The sequence below is a fragment of the Corvus brachyrhynchos genome, unplaced genomic scaffold, assembly GCF_000691975.1.
Source record: "Corvus brachyrhynchos isolate BGI_N302 unplaced genomic scaffold, ASM69197v1 scaffold1103, whole genome shotgun sequence".
Classification (NCBI taxonomy): domain Eukaryota; kingdom Metazoa; phylum Chordata; class Aves; order Passeriformes; family Corvidae; genus Corvus; species Corvus brachyrhynchos.
In genome coordinates, this window is record NW_008236980.1 from 78547 (window position 1) to 95724 (window position 17178).

A 17178-nucleotide genomic window follows, 5' to 3' on the forward strand; every position below is an offset into this window, starting at 1 on the left:
AGGAAGGTGGCGAGAAAATGAGCGGGGAAAATCCAAATCAGGGATAAATCTAAATCAGGGATAAATCTAAATCAGGGATAAATCTAAATCAGGGATAAATCAGGGATATCAGTGCTGATTCTCTTGCAGCAATATCACCACATCAAGCCTCCAGAGATCAAGTTTTATTCCATTCTCGTGGAATTTCTTGGATTATTTCAAAGTAAGGTGGAAAGGAGTAAGAGGAGCCAGTGAGGACAAGAAAGCAAAGAAACATGGAATTTTCCAGGTGCTCAGTATCCGAAATGCCCTTGATCCCAATCTGGAGGTTGGAGAGGGAAAGCAGGACAGCGGAGACCCCATTCCATGGAAATGGGAAATATGGGATGCTGCCACCACCACAAAGCACCGCAGTGGTTGTGCCTTATCCCAGCTCCCAGCAGCTCCCCAGCTTCCAGAAGAGTCTCCATTCCCAATCCTAATGAGAAGTGAGCAGCAGGCCACTGATCTAAATTCCCACCATGAATTTGGGATTCTATTTTTAGGGAGCGTGACCCAAATCCACGGTGATGTCACTGCTGGGATGTTAGTCAGCCTTCAGGATGTGTCTTTGGTAATTATATCCTAATGGAGACAGGGATTTTAATTGTTATGGAACGACACTGCAAAATTCCATTTAGATTTTCCATTGGAAAAAATTCCTAAATTTCATGGAATCCTGGTTTGGGTTGAAAGGGACCTTAAGGATCATCCAATTCCATGGGCAGGGACACTTTCCATTAGCCCAGGTTGCTCCAAGCCCCATCTAACCTGGTCTTGGACACTTCCAGGGATGTGGCATCCATAAATTCTCTGGGAAACAAATCCAATTTCGAGTTAATAAAACCATTTGGGCTTAATTTTGGAAGTTGACATGTAAATAAACAAATGGAGCAAGGATTTAGGGAAAGGGGATGGAAATATTCTGCATTGTTTTGCATCCCAAAGGCACACAATGGCTCTGGGATATTTGAGATTTGGGGGGAAAGCCTCAGAAGGGTCTATTTAGGAGAGAAAAATGTAGGAAATTCTCATTACTGGATGTTCTACCAACCTGGGATCATGGCTGAGCTTCCAGGACTTTCCAGCAGCTCCTTCTTGTCCTCCTGGTTGGTTCAACACCAGGAAACAAAGCTCCATAGCATCCTATTTTCACTAATTTTGTCCTGGGAGCTCAACAATTAAATCTGGATTCACCCCCTTGGCTCGGGATTATTTTTAAAATTAACCTTGTTATGAAACCAGAGGATTTTATTGCAAAAATAGTGAAGTTGGATTCTTCTTTGAGTTATAATTCCTTTTTTTTTTGGCATTCTAATCCCTAAACTTTAGTTCCAGCTCTATTTTTTGATCCAGAATAGCTCAGAGCCCTGATAAATACTTTTTAATTGTGACATTGGAGCTGTGCTGTGATAAAAAAATCTCACGTAAACAGCAAGACTGGGAATTTTAGGATGGCTGATGGACACCCCTGGGGCTGGGAGGGACAGAATCAGCAGGAACACACAGCAGGAAAACACCCCAAATCAAACAGATCCCGGGAAAGCTCCCACATAGCCAAGTCCTTGTTTCCAAATTAAACGTGTAAGTGAGACATTGGATTTGTTTGGTTATTAAACTTGGCTCCTGGACATTAAAAATGCCTTTAAAATTCCATTATCTCCCTTAGTTTTCCCTCGGGAATCAACAGCACATGACTGTCTGCAGATTAATATTGATAATAATTCCAGACGAAGTGAATATTCCTCTCCTGGCAGCAATCCCAAAAAAAAACCCAAAACAAAACAAAAAAACCACAAAGGACAAATAAAAGCTCTGGCTGGAACAAAGGGAATAAACTGATAATGTTCCATGGAAGTCACGGGCGGAGGAATATTTTCATATAAAGATCAAAAGCAAAGCCAGTTTCTGCAAGGATCTATTCCTGGATTTTCATTGAACCATGGAATTCTGGAATGGTTTGGGCTGGAAGGGACCTAAAAGCCCATCCAGTCCCATGAACAGGACACCTTCCACTAGTCCAGGTTGCTCCAAGATCCATCCTCCAAAGTGTTCCTGCCCAGAGCAGGGTTTGGAAAGGGACCTTTAAGGTCCCTTCCCCTCCAAACCATCCCAGGATTCCATGATTCTACTTCCTAAAGCAGAGGGAAAAGGTTTGGCATTCTGGCAGGATGCCATGAGGGAAGCAGGAGCTTCCAACTCATGGCTCCCAAGGACTTCCAAGCTCCATATCCCACCTTGGGCAACACCTGATCCCCCCCCCAGCAGCACTTCTGCTCCATTCCTTCCAACCTTCACTCTGGATTTTCCTTTCCCAACCTGGCACTGCAGCTTTGGCAGCTGCCAAATTCCCAATCATCTTAAAAACTTGGCACGTTGTTCCTTTGCCAGACAGGGGCAAAGGTCAGCTCTGGAATAAATGGATTTAGCCAGCCGAGAACTGCTCACAGACATGGAGCATCCATCTAATTTCACGGATCCGAGTCCTGCCAGGATCCTTGGAGGACATTCCCACCACAGCAGAATTTTAAGCACACTCTCAGGATTTGATTGGAAATTCCTTAAAGGTCGTTGGGAGAAAACGTCGTTTGAGTGGCTCCAGGAATTTCGTTCTGGGTCTCCACGATGCCCTTCCGAGTTTGGAATTCTCCAATTGTATGGAGTTTTTAATTACACGCCCAGCGATTTTTACTGTTCCCAACGATTTTAACTATTCCCACTAATTATTCAACACCTCAAAGCCCTTTCTGTCACTCCTTTTTCAAGTAGTTAAGACCATTTGGGGGTTTATAATTAAAAAGTGAAATAATTAGAAAAATCCACAGGGTTTGGTTTGGGATCATTTTCCCTTTGTTTTCCCCACCTTGTGTCCCAGCCACGTTCCATGGTGCCCCTCAACCGGCAGGCGCTCCGCGTCCCCCGTCAGATCCGTCAGGGCATCCTGGAAGAAAAGCAGTCACCTTGCTTCAGGTGAGTCGAATCTGGGACACGATTCTGAACCAGGAAGGGCTCCAACTCTCTGGAATGTCCACCGGGGAGGCCACCTCATATCCCACTTACTTTTGGGGACAGAGTTCCACGGATGCTGATGACCACCTTCTTCTTGTCATGGTCCACGGCCACGTAGAAAGGGGTTTCATAAACCTGGAAAAGATCAGGAGAGACATTCCCGTTGGATTATCCTCAGGGAAAAGGAGGCAGAGAGAGCAACAGGATTTGCGTCCAAACGACACAAATGGACATGGAGAGAAAAGGGCTTTGTTTCCCTTCTTTGTCCCACTCCAGCTGGAAGCAGGTAAATCCCGCTGGGAAGGGGGTCTGGGATTGTCCTTACGGCGTCGTGGCAGGAAGTGTAGACGATGTCCACGGAGGTCATGTTCTCGTCCAGGAAGTGGCGCCGGATGGCGATGGCGTTGCAGCCACAGCAGTTGTCCTCCTCGATGGTGACGCCGGGAGCGTAGCGCGGACGCGACGGGCACAGGCAGCAACATCTGCGGGAGGGAAGCACAGCTTTGAGGGAAAAAGGCTGGATTTGGAGTGGCATTCCCAGAGGAAAGGGAAAGGTGGACACTCCAAGCCTTATCCCTACGGCAGCGAGTGCCAAGGGAAGGATAAAACCACAGAACAGCCTCAAAATCTGGGCTCGGGTGCAGTTTTCCTTCTGAGCACCAGAGAGAGCTACAGTGCAGCCAGTCCCGAAGGAATCCAAGCATGGTGGGGTGGGATGCCTCCTCAAAGGATACTATGCTTGCAAGCACAGTTTTCCAGTGCTTCAACACAGAAAAGCCAACACTGACCGAGCTCCAGGCTTATTTATAGGAAAAAACCGGGTTTAGAATCATCCCAAAATAAAAAGAGAAGCACAGATTGATTTTCCTTCTGTCTCTCTCATAAATAAAAGTATTCCCAAGGAATTACATTCCTCCCAGTAGTCCAAAAAGTGCCAGAAGCTCATCCCCACATTGAATCTAGTGACAGAATTCTGGCAGCTGGAAACAGAACCCTGCACCAGGGCAAAAATCCTGAGCTGGAAAAATCCAATTAATCCAAGGGAGCATAGCCCAAGCCAGGCAAATCTTGGAGGTCTTTTAATCAGGACCCAAATGTCAACTCCCTGATTTTTGAGCTCCAAGAAGCTCTTTTTGGACTTGGTGTTGTGCCAGGTGAGTTCTCTCCATGCTCCAGAGAGGATGGAGCAGAGGACAGGCTGGTTTATTTACAAGGAACTGGAAGGGATTCAGGAAGCGTTTGGAATATGAGGCCCGGAGAGATGGAAAGAAAAAACATGAGGAGAAAAAGGCAGAAAAGAAATCAAGCAGGGGCGGAACAGCAATAGGATGAAATAAATGTGGGGAAAAACAAAGGGTATTTCAAAATGCGGGAAAGCCAGGCAGGGAAGAAGGGGTGAGGGTGGGCACTCACGAGCAGGATCTGGCCAGGCGGCAGAGTCCACACGTGGGCTTCCTCATGAGGTAAATGGGCCATCCATAGGCAGCCAGGGCGAAGAGCATGTAGTAACACACCTCCCGGTACCGCTGCATCTCTTGCTGGAAGACACGGGACTCCCTGAGCCTGGAATCTCTCGGAATTTCCCCCCCCATTCCCTTTTCCCATAGTTAGACACGTGCCGAGAGCCAGCCCCCTCTCCCAGCTACGCTGCGGTGACTGAGGACAGCGAGGTGGGGATGCCAGGCAAGAGCCACCCCCCCTCCCAAAGATCTCTCTGTCTGATTTCCTGAGGAATTCTCTGGGTATCCCACCCTGCTGCCAAGGAAGCTGTTTCCTGCAGATTTGGAAATGAGCTCCCTAAATATCCCCTTTCCAGCAGGCCGGAGGATGCCCAGAGAGGGTTGCAAAGCCAATTTAGGGCCATGTGCCGCAATTGTATCCTATAAAACCTCAGTTATCCCAGAGAGCTGGATGGGGGACTGGAGTTAAACATGGCAGGATAACCAGAGGGGAAAATCAAGGTAACATCAGGGAGAAATCGGAGGGAAATCGGAGGAAGAGCTGAGGGGGAAAATGGCGGGGGGAAAATGAGGGGGCAGAAATTTGGCGGGAAAATGAGGGGGGAAAAAATCGGGCAGGAAAATCCAAATCAGGGATAAATCTAAACCAGGGATAAATCAGGGATATCAGTGCTGACTCTCTTGCAGCAATATCACCTCATCAAGCCTCCAGAGATCAAGTTTTATTCCATTCTCGTGGAAATTCTTGGATTATTTCCAAGAGGGGCAGAAAGGAAGAGAAGCCAGTGAGGAAAAGAAACCAGGGAACACAGGTGGGTTTGGAGAATCCCACATCCCAGGGACTTACCGCATTCTTCAGATCCAGGTATTTGGTGTTCCTGGTCACTGGCATTCCAGACAGGAAAGCTAAAATGTCATTGTTTGCCTGGAAGTCACAAATACATAGAAAAATTCCCCTGTGTGACAGCAAGACTAAAATCTACTCCCAAATATCCCAACCAGGCCCCTCAAATAGTTCCAATGGTTTTATTCCTGCCTGATTTTAATCCCAACTCAAGGGGGAAGAAAAACTCATTAAAAGAAACCAATTTCCTACTGGGCTGACAATCTGCAAACCTCAACAGCAGCTTGGAAAACTGGGAGCTTTTCCTTCTGTAGCCTGAATCCCAAACCAAGGGAAAAAGCCCAATAAAATAAATCCATTTCCTACTGACTTGACAATCTGCAAGTAGCGGCTTGGAAATGTGGGAATTTTTCCTCCTGCAGATTGCTGGAGTCTTCTCCACATCACCGTACAGTGGGAATAATCTTCCCATTCATTTGGGAAAGGGCCTTGGAGGCCCTTTTGGGATCAAGCGCTCCCCTTGTATCACCTGCCTGGAGAGGATCATTCCAGATTCCAGACTTGGAAGGGAAAAACCACAGGGAAAAACTCGGGAAAAGCTCCTGAAGTTGCCATTATTGTTCTTTCCCAGCTCAGCGAGCAAGAACAGCCCAGAAAGGAGGTGGGGCAGAGCCAGGCGCTGCTCCCGGGGAAACCCGGAGCAGCTGGGAAGCCGAGATCCCCAGGTTCTCCCACCTCATCCAGCACGGCGCTGCGCTTGGCCCGCTGCCGCTGCCGCAGGAGAACCAGCCCCGCGATGATGTCGGAGGGGACGATGTCCAGGTCTCGGAAAAATTCCGCAAAAAGGTAGGCGATCTCGGAGTAGGCGTCCTGCAAAATCCAGGGAGACAGGGGTTGGAGGAGGAGGAGGAATTTGGGTGTGGGGGGCCTCAAAACAGGACGCAAAGCGAGAACTGGACTCATTTCTGGAGCTCTGCCTCCGAAACAGCCACGAGATTCCTGCAGGGAATGCCAGATCTGGACTAATCACATGATTATTGTCTCTTGTTTATTTTCCACCGTCCCACTCGGGGGCTGGATTTGTGCTGTGCGTGGGCACAGAGAACACCTCGACATCCAAACAGCTCGGGCAGGACAAAGGGAGGGAAAGGGAATGTTTTTGGCTCTCTCTATTACACAAAACAGAGAAAATGGGATGGAAACCAAGCAAATCCCAATCCAGTGCAACCTCGGAGTCATCCTTTCTCCTCCAAAGCAGAATAAAGGCCATTCCATGAGGAAAAAACACTAGTTTTGTCCTATTTAAGAGTCTCTTCAACTCTAACTTTGCCCTGGGTTCCTTTTTCCCATATTTATCCCAGATCTGGGATCCTTTTGCCCAAATTTAACCCAGATGTGGGATTCTTTCACCCAAATGTAACCCAGATCTGGGATCCTTTTGCCCATATTTAACCTAGTCCTGAGATCCTTTGGCCCATATTGCCAGGCTTCTCCAGGTTTATTTTGGATGGCACCCAAGCAAAAAGGCCTGAAAAGGAAAACCTGGAAGAACGGAATCATTAAATGCAGAATTCCCAGGAATGAAAGTGACTGAACTCAAAAAAGGAGGGACAGAAGTGAACATGACCTGAGAGGGTCAAGCAAAGGCTCCGGAGCAGAGGAACAAAGATATTTTGAGGAGAAATGTCCTTTTCCCACTTTTTGCTCTGTATCACAGGGAAAAATCCCACAAGATCTTACAGGAGAACATTTTGGGAGGCTGGAGAGGGGCTGGAATGTGGGTCAGTGCTGACCTGTCATTACTCCAGCCTAAGGACAAGGGTGATCCAGAGGCTGGAGCAACGAAATGTGGAGCTGTACCCACCACTGGTCCGCATTTGACTCCTGCCATCCAAAGCCTTTCCTACAAGGATGATCGCAGCCTTATCCTGAACTTTTATCCTGTGTTTTCATGGTATCCTTTATCCAGCATCAAAACCCACAAGAGTGGAGTGTTGTGGGAACCCCAAGCACTCCAGGACGGGATTTCTCCTCTCCCTTCTTTGACCATCAAGACAGTAAATCCCTTCTCTTCCCTGCAGGAATGACCTACATCCTTTTATCCCTGCCAAACTCCTGGAGCGTGGGATGACTTTCTGTCATTTTTCACTTCCCTACAAAAGCCAGTAAAATCCCCAGTAAGAACTGGGGCTCCAGGTGCCAACTCTCCGTGCCAGCAGAGCCTTTGGAAAGCCAACGGCATTTGAACCGCAGTATCCTTGAAATCCTGACCTCATCAATCCTAGCACAGCTCCTGTGAGCTCACAAGAAATGCCAAGAGCCTCCAAAGGAAACAGGACAAACACCCATTAATCCAAAGTGGCAGCTACAGCCCTGGATGCTCCGACAAAAAAAGGCCCTGATAGAAGAAGTTCAATGCGGATTTTCCGCTCCAAAGGAACAGCTTTTCCTGGGAACACCTGATGTTATTCCTGTTTGTCCACCTGGAGTGCTCTGCTACAAACCCTGAAGGCTCTGAGGCTTCAGGCTTCGCCCCAGATCCTTTCCCCAGAGCCATGTCCATCCCATAAGGCTCTTTGCCAGCCCAGAGGAGAATGATCCTCTGCTGCTACATTTTTTTTGTTTTCCATGGAGCCTGGGATGGGCAGCAATGGATTCATTTCTGATCCATTACGTGCTCATTCATTCCACACGCTGCCATGCCAGGACACAACGTCAGGGCTTGTTCCTGCAGAGAAGAGAGGCTGCGAATTGCTCAAAAGCTGGATGTGAAGTGGAAATTTGACAGCACGAGGAACGCGAGGTGTCTGGGATCCACTTTTATTCCAAACTTAAAAAAAAAAAAGGAGAAACAGTCACTGCAGAATGGAAAGTTTGCTAAAAAGAACTCAAAATACTTGGAATACTTTGCAATCCTGAATGAAATGGGAGTTGTTCAGGGCATTCAGGTGCCTGCCAGGGCTCTCTCTCCCAGGATGCAGCATCCCTGCTGTGCCCTCAGGACAGGAGTCTCCAACACCTGGGCGAGGTGACCTGGATGTGCTCTCAGGGAGAAGGGAAGCGCCTCTGCTCCAGAGCACCAAGGAAAAGCTGCTGTGGGAGCTGCCAGAGCACAAAGCTCCTTTGGTTTCAGTTTTCCAGATGGATTTCCAGATGGATTTCTCCAGCAGATAAGCTGGGAGCTGGCAGGCCTGGGCTTGAACTTCCCAGCGGGACAGCAGGTTGGGACTGGGACATTCCTGGGGAACATGGTGACATTTCAGCCAGGGAAAGGGATCCTGGGAGGGGCAGCATTCCAGGACACAGTGCTGGATTTCTGCACAAGGGCTGTGACAATTCCTGCAGCCTTCCATGCTCTGGAATTCCCCAGCACTCCCTAAGAAATGCTGTTAATCCAATTCAGCACCTGCGAAGAACAAACGTTCATCTGACTCTCCTTTATTTTCCCACTTTCCCTTTGGAGCTTTCAATCCCAGGCTCATTTCCCTTCCTCTCCACGTTCACATCCCTTCCAACGTGCTCCTTTTCCCGCTGCATCCTTTAGGAGCACGAACTCTGGGCTATATTTAGTGAGGACACGGCGGCTGTGGTCGGTCCCTTGGTGTTTTCCCTGTCATTTTCTGTGCCCTTCTAACTGGAGTTAAACGTCTGGGCGGACTTTTTTGGCCACTGCTGGTTTTGTTGGAATGTCCTTGATAAATCCCAGCTTTTTCCCTGAGAGGTTGTAACTAATTCAGAGCCCAGTGTCCGCGAGTGCACAAATCTCCTGATTTTTATGACGTTCTCCTACCTTTGGGAACAATTCCCTGGTTCTGCTGGCTCCTTCAGGAGTCCTCAAATCCTCAGAATTCCAGCCAAATTAGTTAAATCAAAAGCAAAGTTTTCCAGCTCCAAAGTTTGACTCGCCTCTCCACGAGGTCCTCAGGAATGCTGGTGAATCCCACCCTCAGGCACAAACCTGCTCCCAGTGATTCTAAGGAGAATGGAATGACAACTTTTGGGGAAGGAATTTCAAGGCCTTTACCCTTCCCTGCTAGAGAACAGCAAGGGAAAATCCCAACGGCAGAACATGAAAATTCCCAATGATCTTCATGTGGATCTATGGATTAAGCAGTAGTTTTTGACTGTCAGGAAATCCAGGAGGGATTCCTGGAAAGAACTTCCAGGTTTTTGTTTTCCCATTTCCAAATTCTGCTCCTTAAGGGTGTGAGATGGATGGAAACAACAGGAGAAAGTGTTCAGGAAGTGGCTGATAAAGGGAAGCAGGAGCTGCCCAGGAAGTGCTGCCAAATGTGATCCCAACCTGAGGGAAAACAGGGATTTCTCCCATGGATACTTTGATTCCCAACAGGCGATTTTTGGTACCCACCGACTGCGAGTCCTTCGTCCGCGTGCAGCAAAGGAACACTTTGAGCCTGCGTGTCCAGCTGCTGGCTTGTCCCTCTTCCAGGCGGTGAAAAAGAATGTCAGGAGAGGCACAACACACCATAGGATCCATGGAGTGGCACAACCTGTGCTGTGTCTGGAAAAATGGGATAAGGTCCCCCCAGTCCTCCTGTTCTCCAGGCTGAGCCCCCCCAACTCCCTCAGCTGCTCCTCGTGCTCCAGCTCCTTCCCCAGCTCCGTTCCCTTCCCTGGATACGCTCCAGAGAAGTGTGAATCCGGCAGGATCGAGCTCTGTGCTTGGATACCTGCTACCCTGCCTGAATGGGATGCGTGGAATGAAGCTCCTGTTGCAGCTTGGCAGCTGCTCCACGTGCCAGGATGTGCGGCCACTCAGGAGGAAAAAATCTGCCTCGGGATGAGGGAGTGGGAACAGCACAAGGGACCCTGAGCACTTCATACACGCTGTTTTTCCCAATCATGGAACCATGGAATGCTTTGGGTTGGAAGGGGCTTTCAGGATCATTGTGTTCCAAACCCTGCCATGGAAGTAGGGACTGATCCTGTGCCAGAGCGCCAAGCATCCTGAAGTCCACAGCTCCTTTTTTTTTTAAGGAAACATGGCTTTAATCCAGGTCTGAGCAATCCACAATAAAACACCACTCCGTTTTCTGGCAGGGCATCCCATCAGGAGAAGCCCAAGCCCAGGAAGTGGGTTGCACCTGGAAGGAAAAGATGCTGGCAAAGGAATATTTGCTTTAAATGGAAGGAGCAGATCCCACAGGGATCCATCAGCTCGTGCCTGAGTATCTGAACACAGCTCTCCATAACCTTTCGGAAGACCCCAAAAGAGGAATGGGAATACGAGTGGCAGCAGGGCTCTCCTCCCCCAGATTCCTGAAAACTCCAGAATTTCCCTGGTGGGGTTCAACAACCAAGTGTACTCCGAGCTATTTTCCCTCCACCTTTTCCCAAATTCTTTCTCCCTAACACCAAACTTCCACACGTTCAGTAGGAGCTCCAAAGCTCCTTGGAAAAGTCTTGGCACAACAAGCCAAGCCTTTTATTGGGCTGTTTCTTTTTCCCAGCCCACACACAACACGATGCCACTGGGAAAGGAAAACCACCGTGGGACACAATCCAGCCAGGCAGAGAACTTCCTCATCTATTCCTTGGAAAGGATTTCTTTCAGCAAGAGGGAGAAGTTGGGAATATACACTTTGGAAACAATTGTTTGAGCAGGGAACAGTCACATTTGATGTTTGTTTTTCACATCATAGCCCACAGCGTTTGCTTGTTAACAGCTGTTAACATTCCCTTCCCAGAGGGAAAATCCACGAACAGCAGGAACAAGCTCTCTGTAAATGCTGCAGGCCTGGAGGGAAAAACGTGGCCAAGGGAGAAAGGCCTTCACTCAGCTTTCTGGGATCTCAAAATTCCCCACAGGGGAGATAATTTTGGGGTTGGTTTGAATCCACTTTCGCAAGCTGTAGAGCCCAGATCTGCTTTGGAAAAATCATCACAGAATTCTGGAACGGTTTGGGATGGAAGGGACCACAAAGCCCATCCAGTCCCACCCCCTACTGCGGGCAGGGACACCTCCCACTGTCCCAGGTTGCTCCGAGCCCCGTCCAACCTCGGACATTTCCAGGGATGGGGCAGCCACAGCTGCACTGGGAAAACCATTCCAGTGCCTCACCACTCTCACAGGGAAGAATTTTTTCCATGGATGTAGTACTACATCCACAGTATCATCCTTCTCATCTTCCTGGGAATGCCTGATCCCAAGCAGCAATCACACGCTAGGCATTAATTCCAGATATTCCAGGCTACTGTAACATATTGGAAAGGTCAGGAAGAGTATCTGGCATTCCACAATAAAACCCAGGCTCCTTCCCACAAAACTTGACACGTGATCCTTAGAAAAGCCTTGTTTTCCCTCATAAAGGATCCCATTCCAAGTCACTGGAAAAGCCTGTATTCAAAATACAGAAACCCAGTAAAAAATGGGAAATTTGCAGAGTGTTTCTTGAAAGCCTCATTTTTCATCCCTTAGACCCCAGTGCCCTCCAAAGCCACATTCCTCAAGGACAGTCACATATCAAAGGAAACAAAGCCTGTTTGTGTTGTCCCCTACTGGAAAAAAATCCTTCGGAAAAAGCTTTGCTTGGTGAAGAAAAGCTTCTCCTCTCCCATCTGGGGAGCTCCAAGATGGAAACAATTCTTCATTAAAAGATCCGACTGCCAACACAAAAGGAATTGCTCCGTGGCCAAGACTAAATAGGAGAAACCTCAGGGCAAAAGGTTGGATTTTGGAGAGGAAAATAAAGGAAGGAAGGGGATTTGGAAGGAGATGCTGCCTCGAAGTGAGGAAAATTTAAGCACAGAGCACAGACTCACTGTTTCCACGAAAAACGCTGCTATGGGATACGGACAAACAGGTTCTTGTGGTCAGCAGGGTCCACAGGACCCAAAAATCCAGTGACTGAGGCAGAATCCAGCTGGATTCTGCACGGCTTCGCCTCCTTTGGATGCAGGTGCCCACACACAGCACCTGACAGGGAGCTGCAGCCTGCCAAAATCCCCCTCAGCAGAGCGGAATGCTCCCTGCAGCAAGGCAAGGAGAAGGGCAAGATCCCAAAAAAAGCAGGACACCCTTCCAGAAACCTTGCCCTGGGAAGCTGTGGCTGCCCCATCCCTGGAAAAGCTCCAGGCCAGGTTGGACAGAGCTTGGAACAACCTGGGATAGTTGTCCCTGCCCATGGCTTTAAGGGCTTTAAAGATCCCTTTCAACCCAAACCATCCTGGAATTCCCTGGCTCTGGGAGGATTTTGGGTGCTTGTGGCCATGAGGACACAGCACTGGTAACCCTGAAACCCTCCATTGGTTCTTTCCTTAAATTTTTGTGTCCTTGGACAGAAGGGAAATTCAGTCTGCTGTGAAGACAGGCTGGGAGAGCTGGGAATGTTCAGCACGGACAGGAGAAGGCCCCAAGAAGACCTTAAAGTGCCTAAAGAGGATCCAAGAGAGCTGGAGAGGGACTTTGGACAAGGGGCTGGAGGGCCAGAGGGAAGAGGGAATGGCTTCACATTGGCAGAGGGTGAGTTTAGATTGGATTTTGGGAAGAAATCCTTCCCTGAAAGAGTGGTGAGGCCCTGGAATGGATTTCCCCGAGAAACTGTGGCTGCCCCATGCCTGGAAGCATCCAAGGCCAGGTTGGAGCTACCTGGCCTAGTGGAAGGTATCCCTGCACATGAGAGGGGGTTGGAATTGCATGATCTTTAAGGTCCCTTCCACCCAAGGCACCCCGGAATTCTGGGATCCCATGGAATGCTGCCTTACCTCAGGTTGTAGGTCCTTAGGTTGCGCTGCCGGCGCTTGGTGGCGCGGAGCTTGACGAAGGTGCGTCCCGTGGGATCGAAGACGCACAGGACAGTGATGCACACACTCAGGATCACCACCCAGTTGCACACCACCATTCCTGAAAAAAAAAACCGGGAGTCAGGTGCTCTGGCCCCTTACTTCCCACCCCAAACGCCCGCAGCAAAAGGAAATCCTCTGGAAAGGCTTTTAAGCCGCAGCTGGATGAATCTTCTGGCTGTTTTATGGGGCCATTAAATGCTCCCTGAGTATCCGGGACTGCAGCATTAACATCATCCCCACCACCAGGAGACTGGGAAAGGCTTCCAGGAAAACAGTAAAGCCATTCTGAAGGGAAAAAGCGGAGTCTACAGACGGCCCTTCCCTGGGAACACGAATCCCTGCCTGAGTGCCGGCAGCACAGGCGGATGAATGGAACGACTGTTCCGAGCAATAAACAGGAAAACAAGCCCCACATTGACAGCTCCCATCCACTTCCCAGAGCCAACAGGCACAGGCGGGAATGAAGGATGCCCGCCAATCCGTCGGAATGGTCCCAGGGTGCATTCCAGCTCCGTACCCAGGGTGACACTCTTGGCTGTGATGTCGTTGCAGGAGGTGTAGTACTGCGTCAGCCACACGATGCCCACGATGGCGTACACGAACTCGATCACCAGGATCGCTGGAAAAAACGGGAACAGCACGGATAACAGCGGCCCTTTCCCTAAGGATGAGCTCCTCTCCCCACTTTCTCACAAGGAACAGGTTACTTAGCAGGGCATGAAAAGGCTTTGGAAGGGGATGTGCAAGGAGACGAGCCAAAAGCGCGACATGTTCCTGACGGCTCCGAAAAAATGGGATTGTGGAGGGGTCAGCGCTCTTGTTTGTGTCACAGGTATGAATCAGAGATCCAGACCTTCCTCCCACGTCACTGGAAAGACTTCCTGAGGCAGCAGGAACCACAGGACCCAAACCTTAACTACCTCTGACAGCTGGCCTGACTCACGGATCCAAAATAAATCGTGTGGATCCAGGATTAATCCTGCTCTCTACGCTTAGCACACATTCCCAGCACCTTCGCAGCCCTTCCCATAAGGGTTCCAAGGAGACGGTGCTTAAGGAGCTCCTCGGTTTTGCATGTGACTGTGCTAACAACCTAGAAACTCGGGATTAACAGTGCTTCCCTGGAACAAAAAAGCTGGGAAACTGCTCTGAAGAGCCCATCCTCCCACTTTCTCCCCAGAATTCCGAAGGACAGGTGGGCAATCGGGTGTGGAGAAGGTGAATACCTTGCTTGGGATTGTCAAAGTTTTGCTGGAGCCGCGCGACTAAATCCAGCCTGGCTTATTCCACCCACCCTCCTTATCTCCTGCTGGCACAGAACCTTTCCCTAAGTGGCTTTGCTACAGACCTGGAAAGACTGGAAATTCAGTTCCAGGAGACAGATCTTTCCCGGGCAGGGAATCAGGGCTGGGACTGGTTCCTGATGAACCCAATTCATGCCTGAGTCAGGCTTTGCTTCCCTTGGCTCCTCTCCCCTCTTGCCTGCTGCAGGACAGGAGAGGCAGGAGGAGGGATGAGACATTCCCGGGTTCACATTGGAGTTAATTCCCTAAATTCCTCTGCATTAAACAGCACACGCTTAAATTGGGACAGTCACATGGACCTTGCCCACGCACTGGTCACGCTCCCACTTCCATCAGCACAACTGATCAACCACCAGGAGCAAAAAAAACCCAGGAAAAAGGGAATACAAGACCCAAAATCCAGAGTAAATCCCACTCCTGAGCACACGGAGAGTTGAAGGAAGGAAAAGGGATATTTTGGGGGGGGCAGGAAAACCTCTCTTTGGATTCTCCCTACCTCCCCTGCCCCATTTAGTCTGGTTTTAACACCAACTGCCAGGCTCTCCGTGCTTCCCTAGGGAGACTGGCTGGGAAGCTGGAGAGGGAGATTTGTTTGCTGTTCACGTTAATGACTTGCACTGAGCATTCCAAGTCTTCCAGACTGAGCTTTCAAGCAAGGTTATCCCTGTTTTAGTGGATTCTGCAGGAAAACAACCCGGCAAAAAGCAGGGATGCAAACCCACGGGATGATTTGTTTGGAATGGGTTTGGCTCTGCATCTCCAAAGATTTTTCTCTTAAAATCTTCACTCGGCACAGAAAAATCTGATTAAATTTCCGTACCTGGAAGGCAACAGAACCCAGGGAAAACAAGCTAAAAGGAAACCAGGGGATCAAGGAATAATCTCTTCCCTGCTCTAGTTTTTGGTGAGGGAGCGAGACAGGAATTGCTTATAGGAAGAAAAAAGGAGCGAGCAGGTGGAAAACCTATTTTCCTCCCGGCGCCTGGGAGTGGGTTGGATGGAGGGATGGATCAGGTGAGTGAAGAGGCAACACCTCGGAGTCAGAACCTTTGGGATTTATGCCTCTATCCTTGGAAAACGTAGGGGGGAAAAGAGAGACAGAAGGGGAGCAGATTCCATGCGAGGAAAAGGAGGCTATTTGGGACATCGCCTGCCAGTCTGACAGCCGACAGTGACAAGGCGCAGCCTATGGATTCATCGGGATGCACGGCACATCCCGGCGGCCATCTGGCCGTGCCGGCAGAGCGGGGAGAGGAGGCTCCCGGGAAGAGCACGCGGGGGCTCCGGCCGCTTACCCAGTCGGACATAGAGGACGTACTGCATGGAATCCCGCGGCTCCGTGTACAGGATGCTCCCGCGCATGCTGAGCCAGATGATGGCCAGCTCGGCGATCATGCAGCTCAGCAGGATTCCCAGGTAGCCCCGGCCGTGGTCCACCAGGTTCAGGGAGCACGTCTCGTTGGGATTGTACACCAGCCCGAAGAGCACCACCGAGAGGATCACAAACCTGCCGGGCAGGAAAGGCAAGGGAAACCATGGAATATCCCCCAGCTCCTTACATTAATCTTCGTTTGGGCCCCAAATCCCTACAAGCCATCCACAGGCCCTGCTACCCCTGTCAGAACCATTTCATCCGTCCCACATTATCCCATGGGATCCGCCACTCCAGAGAGGCTGTGGCTGCCCCATTCCTGGAAGTGTTCAAGGCCAGGTTGGATGGGGCTTGGAGCAGCCCAGTGGGAGCTGTCCCTGCCCATGGCAGGGGGCTGGAATGGGATTGAGGTTTAAGGTCCTTTCCAACCCAAATCAGGATCCTGTGGTTGTTTTTCCTGAGCCTCTGCACAGAACCACAGCCCCGAATTCCAGAAGATTCATCCCTGAATGTGTCCAGGACAAGGTTGGATGGGGCTTGGAACAACCTGGTCTGGTGGAAGGTGTCCCTGCCCATGGCAGAGGGTTGGAATTGGGTGGTCTTTAAGACACCTGGATGGGCTTTAAGGTGTCTTCCAACCCAAACCATTCCAGAATTCCGTGACTGTTTTTCCTGAGCCCCCGCACAGGAATACAGCCCAAAATTCCAGCAGACCCATAGCTGAATGCGCCTGTAACCAGGCTGGATGGGGCTTGGAACAACCTGGCCTATGGAAGGTGTCCCTGCCCATGGAAGGGGTTGGAATTGGATAGTCTTTAAGGTGTCTTCCAACCCAAACCATTCCAGGATTCCATGACTGGGTAAAACTGCAGATACGAAATGCTCAGGAGTCTTCTGTATCATTCCTAGGGATGAGCTCTAAGGCACCTTCCAGCCCAACCCATTCCAGGATTCCATGCCTCTTTTTCCTGAGCTTCTGTACAGAAACACAGCGCCAAACTCCAGTGGGGAATCTTGGGTGGCACAGGAGGGTAACAAGGAGCTCTGGTCAGGCTCTTTGGAACTAGGATAGAACTTGGAACAGAGCTTAGCTAAGAAACACAGAAGATGGAAACATGTTGGTGTCCATCAGGAATGTCCCAGCCAAACCTTCCAGCCCCGTGTAGAAGCACAGGAAGAACTTCCAGCCGTGCCAGGAATAGCCAAAAGAATTCCTGGGCAAATTCCAAGCATCCTTGTGCCCTTCTCACTTACCAGGTGGTGTGAAGGAGGAAGAGGAAGACGGCTGGCAGAACCAGGTCATCGCTGCCCACAGACCAGCGCCGGCGGAACACGACAATCCCTGGCATGGCTGGCGGGTCCCAG

The 17178-nt window shown here is 49.9% G+C and overlaps 1 protein-coding gene and 1 long non-coding RNA gene across 2 annotated transcripts in view; both read right to left on the bottom strand.

Annotated features, from left to right (window-relative positions):
• DAGLA (diacylglycerol lipase alpha) overlaps positions 1-17178 on the bottom strand; it is a 50783-nt gene that overhangs the window by 9543 nt on the left and 24062 nt on the right. Inside the window, exons 5-15 of the mRNA XM_017728632.1 lie at positions 17068-17177; positions 15737-15948; positions 13655-13756; positions 13057-13195; positions 9701-9788; positions 6067-6201; positions 5335-5412; positions 4441-4565; positions 3353-3509; positions 3079-3162; positions 2882-2959 (exon numbers count right to left, since the gene is read on the bottom strand). Coding sequence (XP_017584121.1) covers positions 2882-2959; positions 3079-3162; positions 3353-3509; positions 4441-4565; positions 5335-5412; positions 6067-6201; positions 9701-9788; positions 13057-13195; positions 13655-13756; positions 15737-15948; positions 17068-17162 — 1293 coding nt within the window. The 5' untranslated portion in view covers positions 17163-17177. The remainder of the gene's footprint in view (positions 1-2881; positions 2960-3078; positions 3163-3352; positions 3510-4440; positions 4566-5334; positions 5413-6066; positions 6202-9700; positions 9789-13056; positions 13196-13654; positions 13757-15736; positions 15949-17067; position 17178) is intronic.
• On the bottom strand, positions 8138-9694 carry LOC108445298. The gene is made up of 2 exons (XR_001860106.1): positions 9122-9694; positions 8138-8737 (listed from the first exon to the last, which is right to left on the bottom strand). It is a non-coding gene; the product is annotated as an uncharacterized LOC108445298 (long non-coding RNA).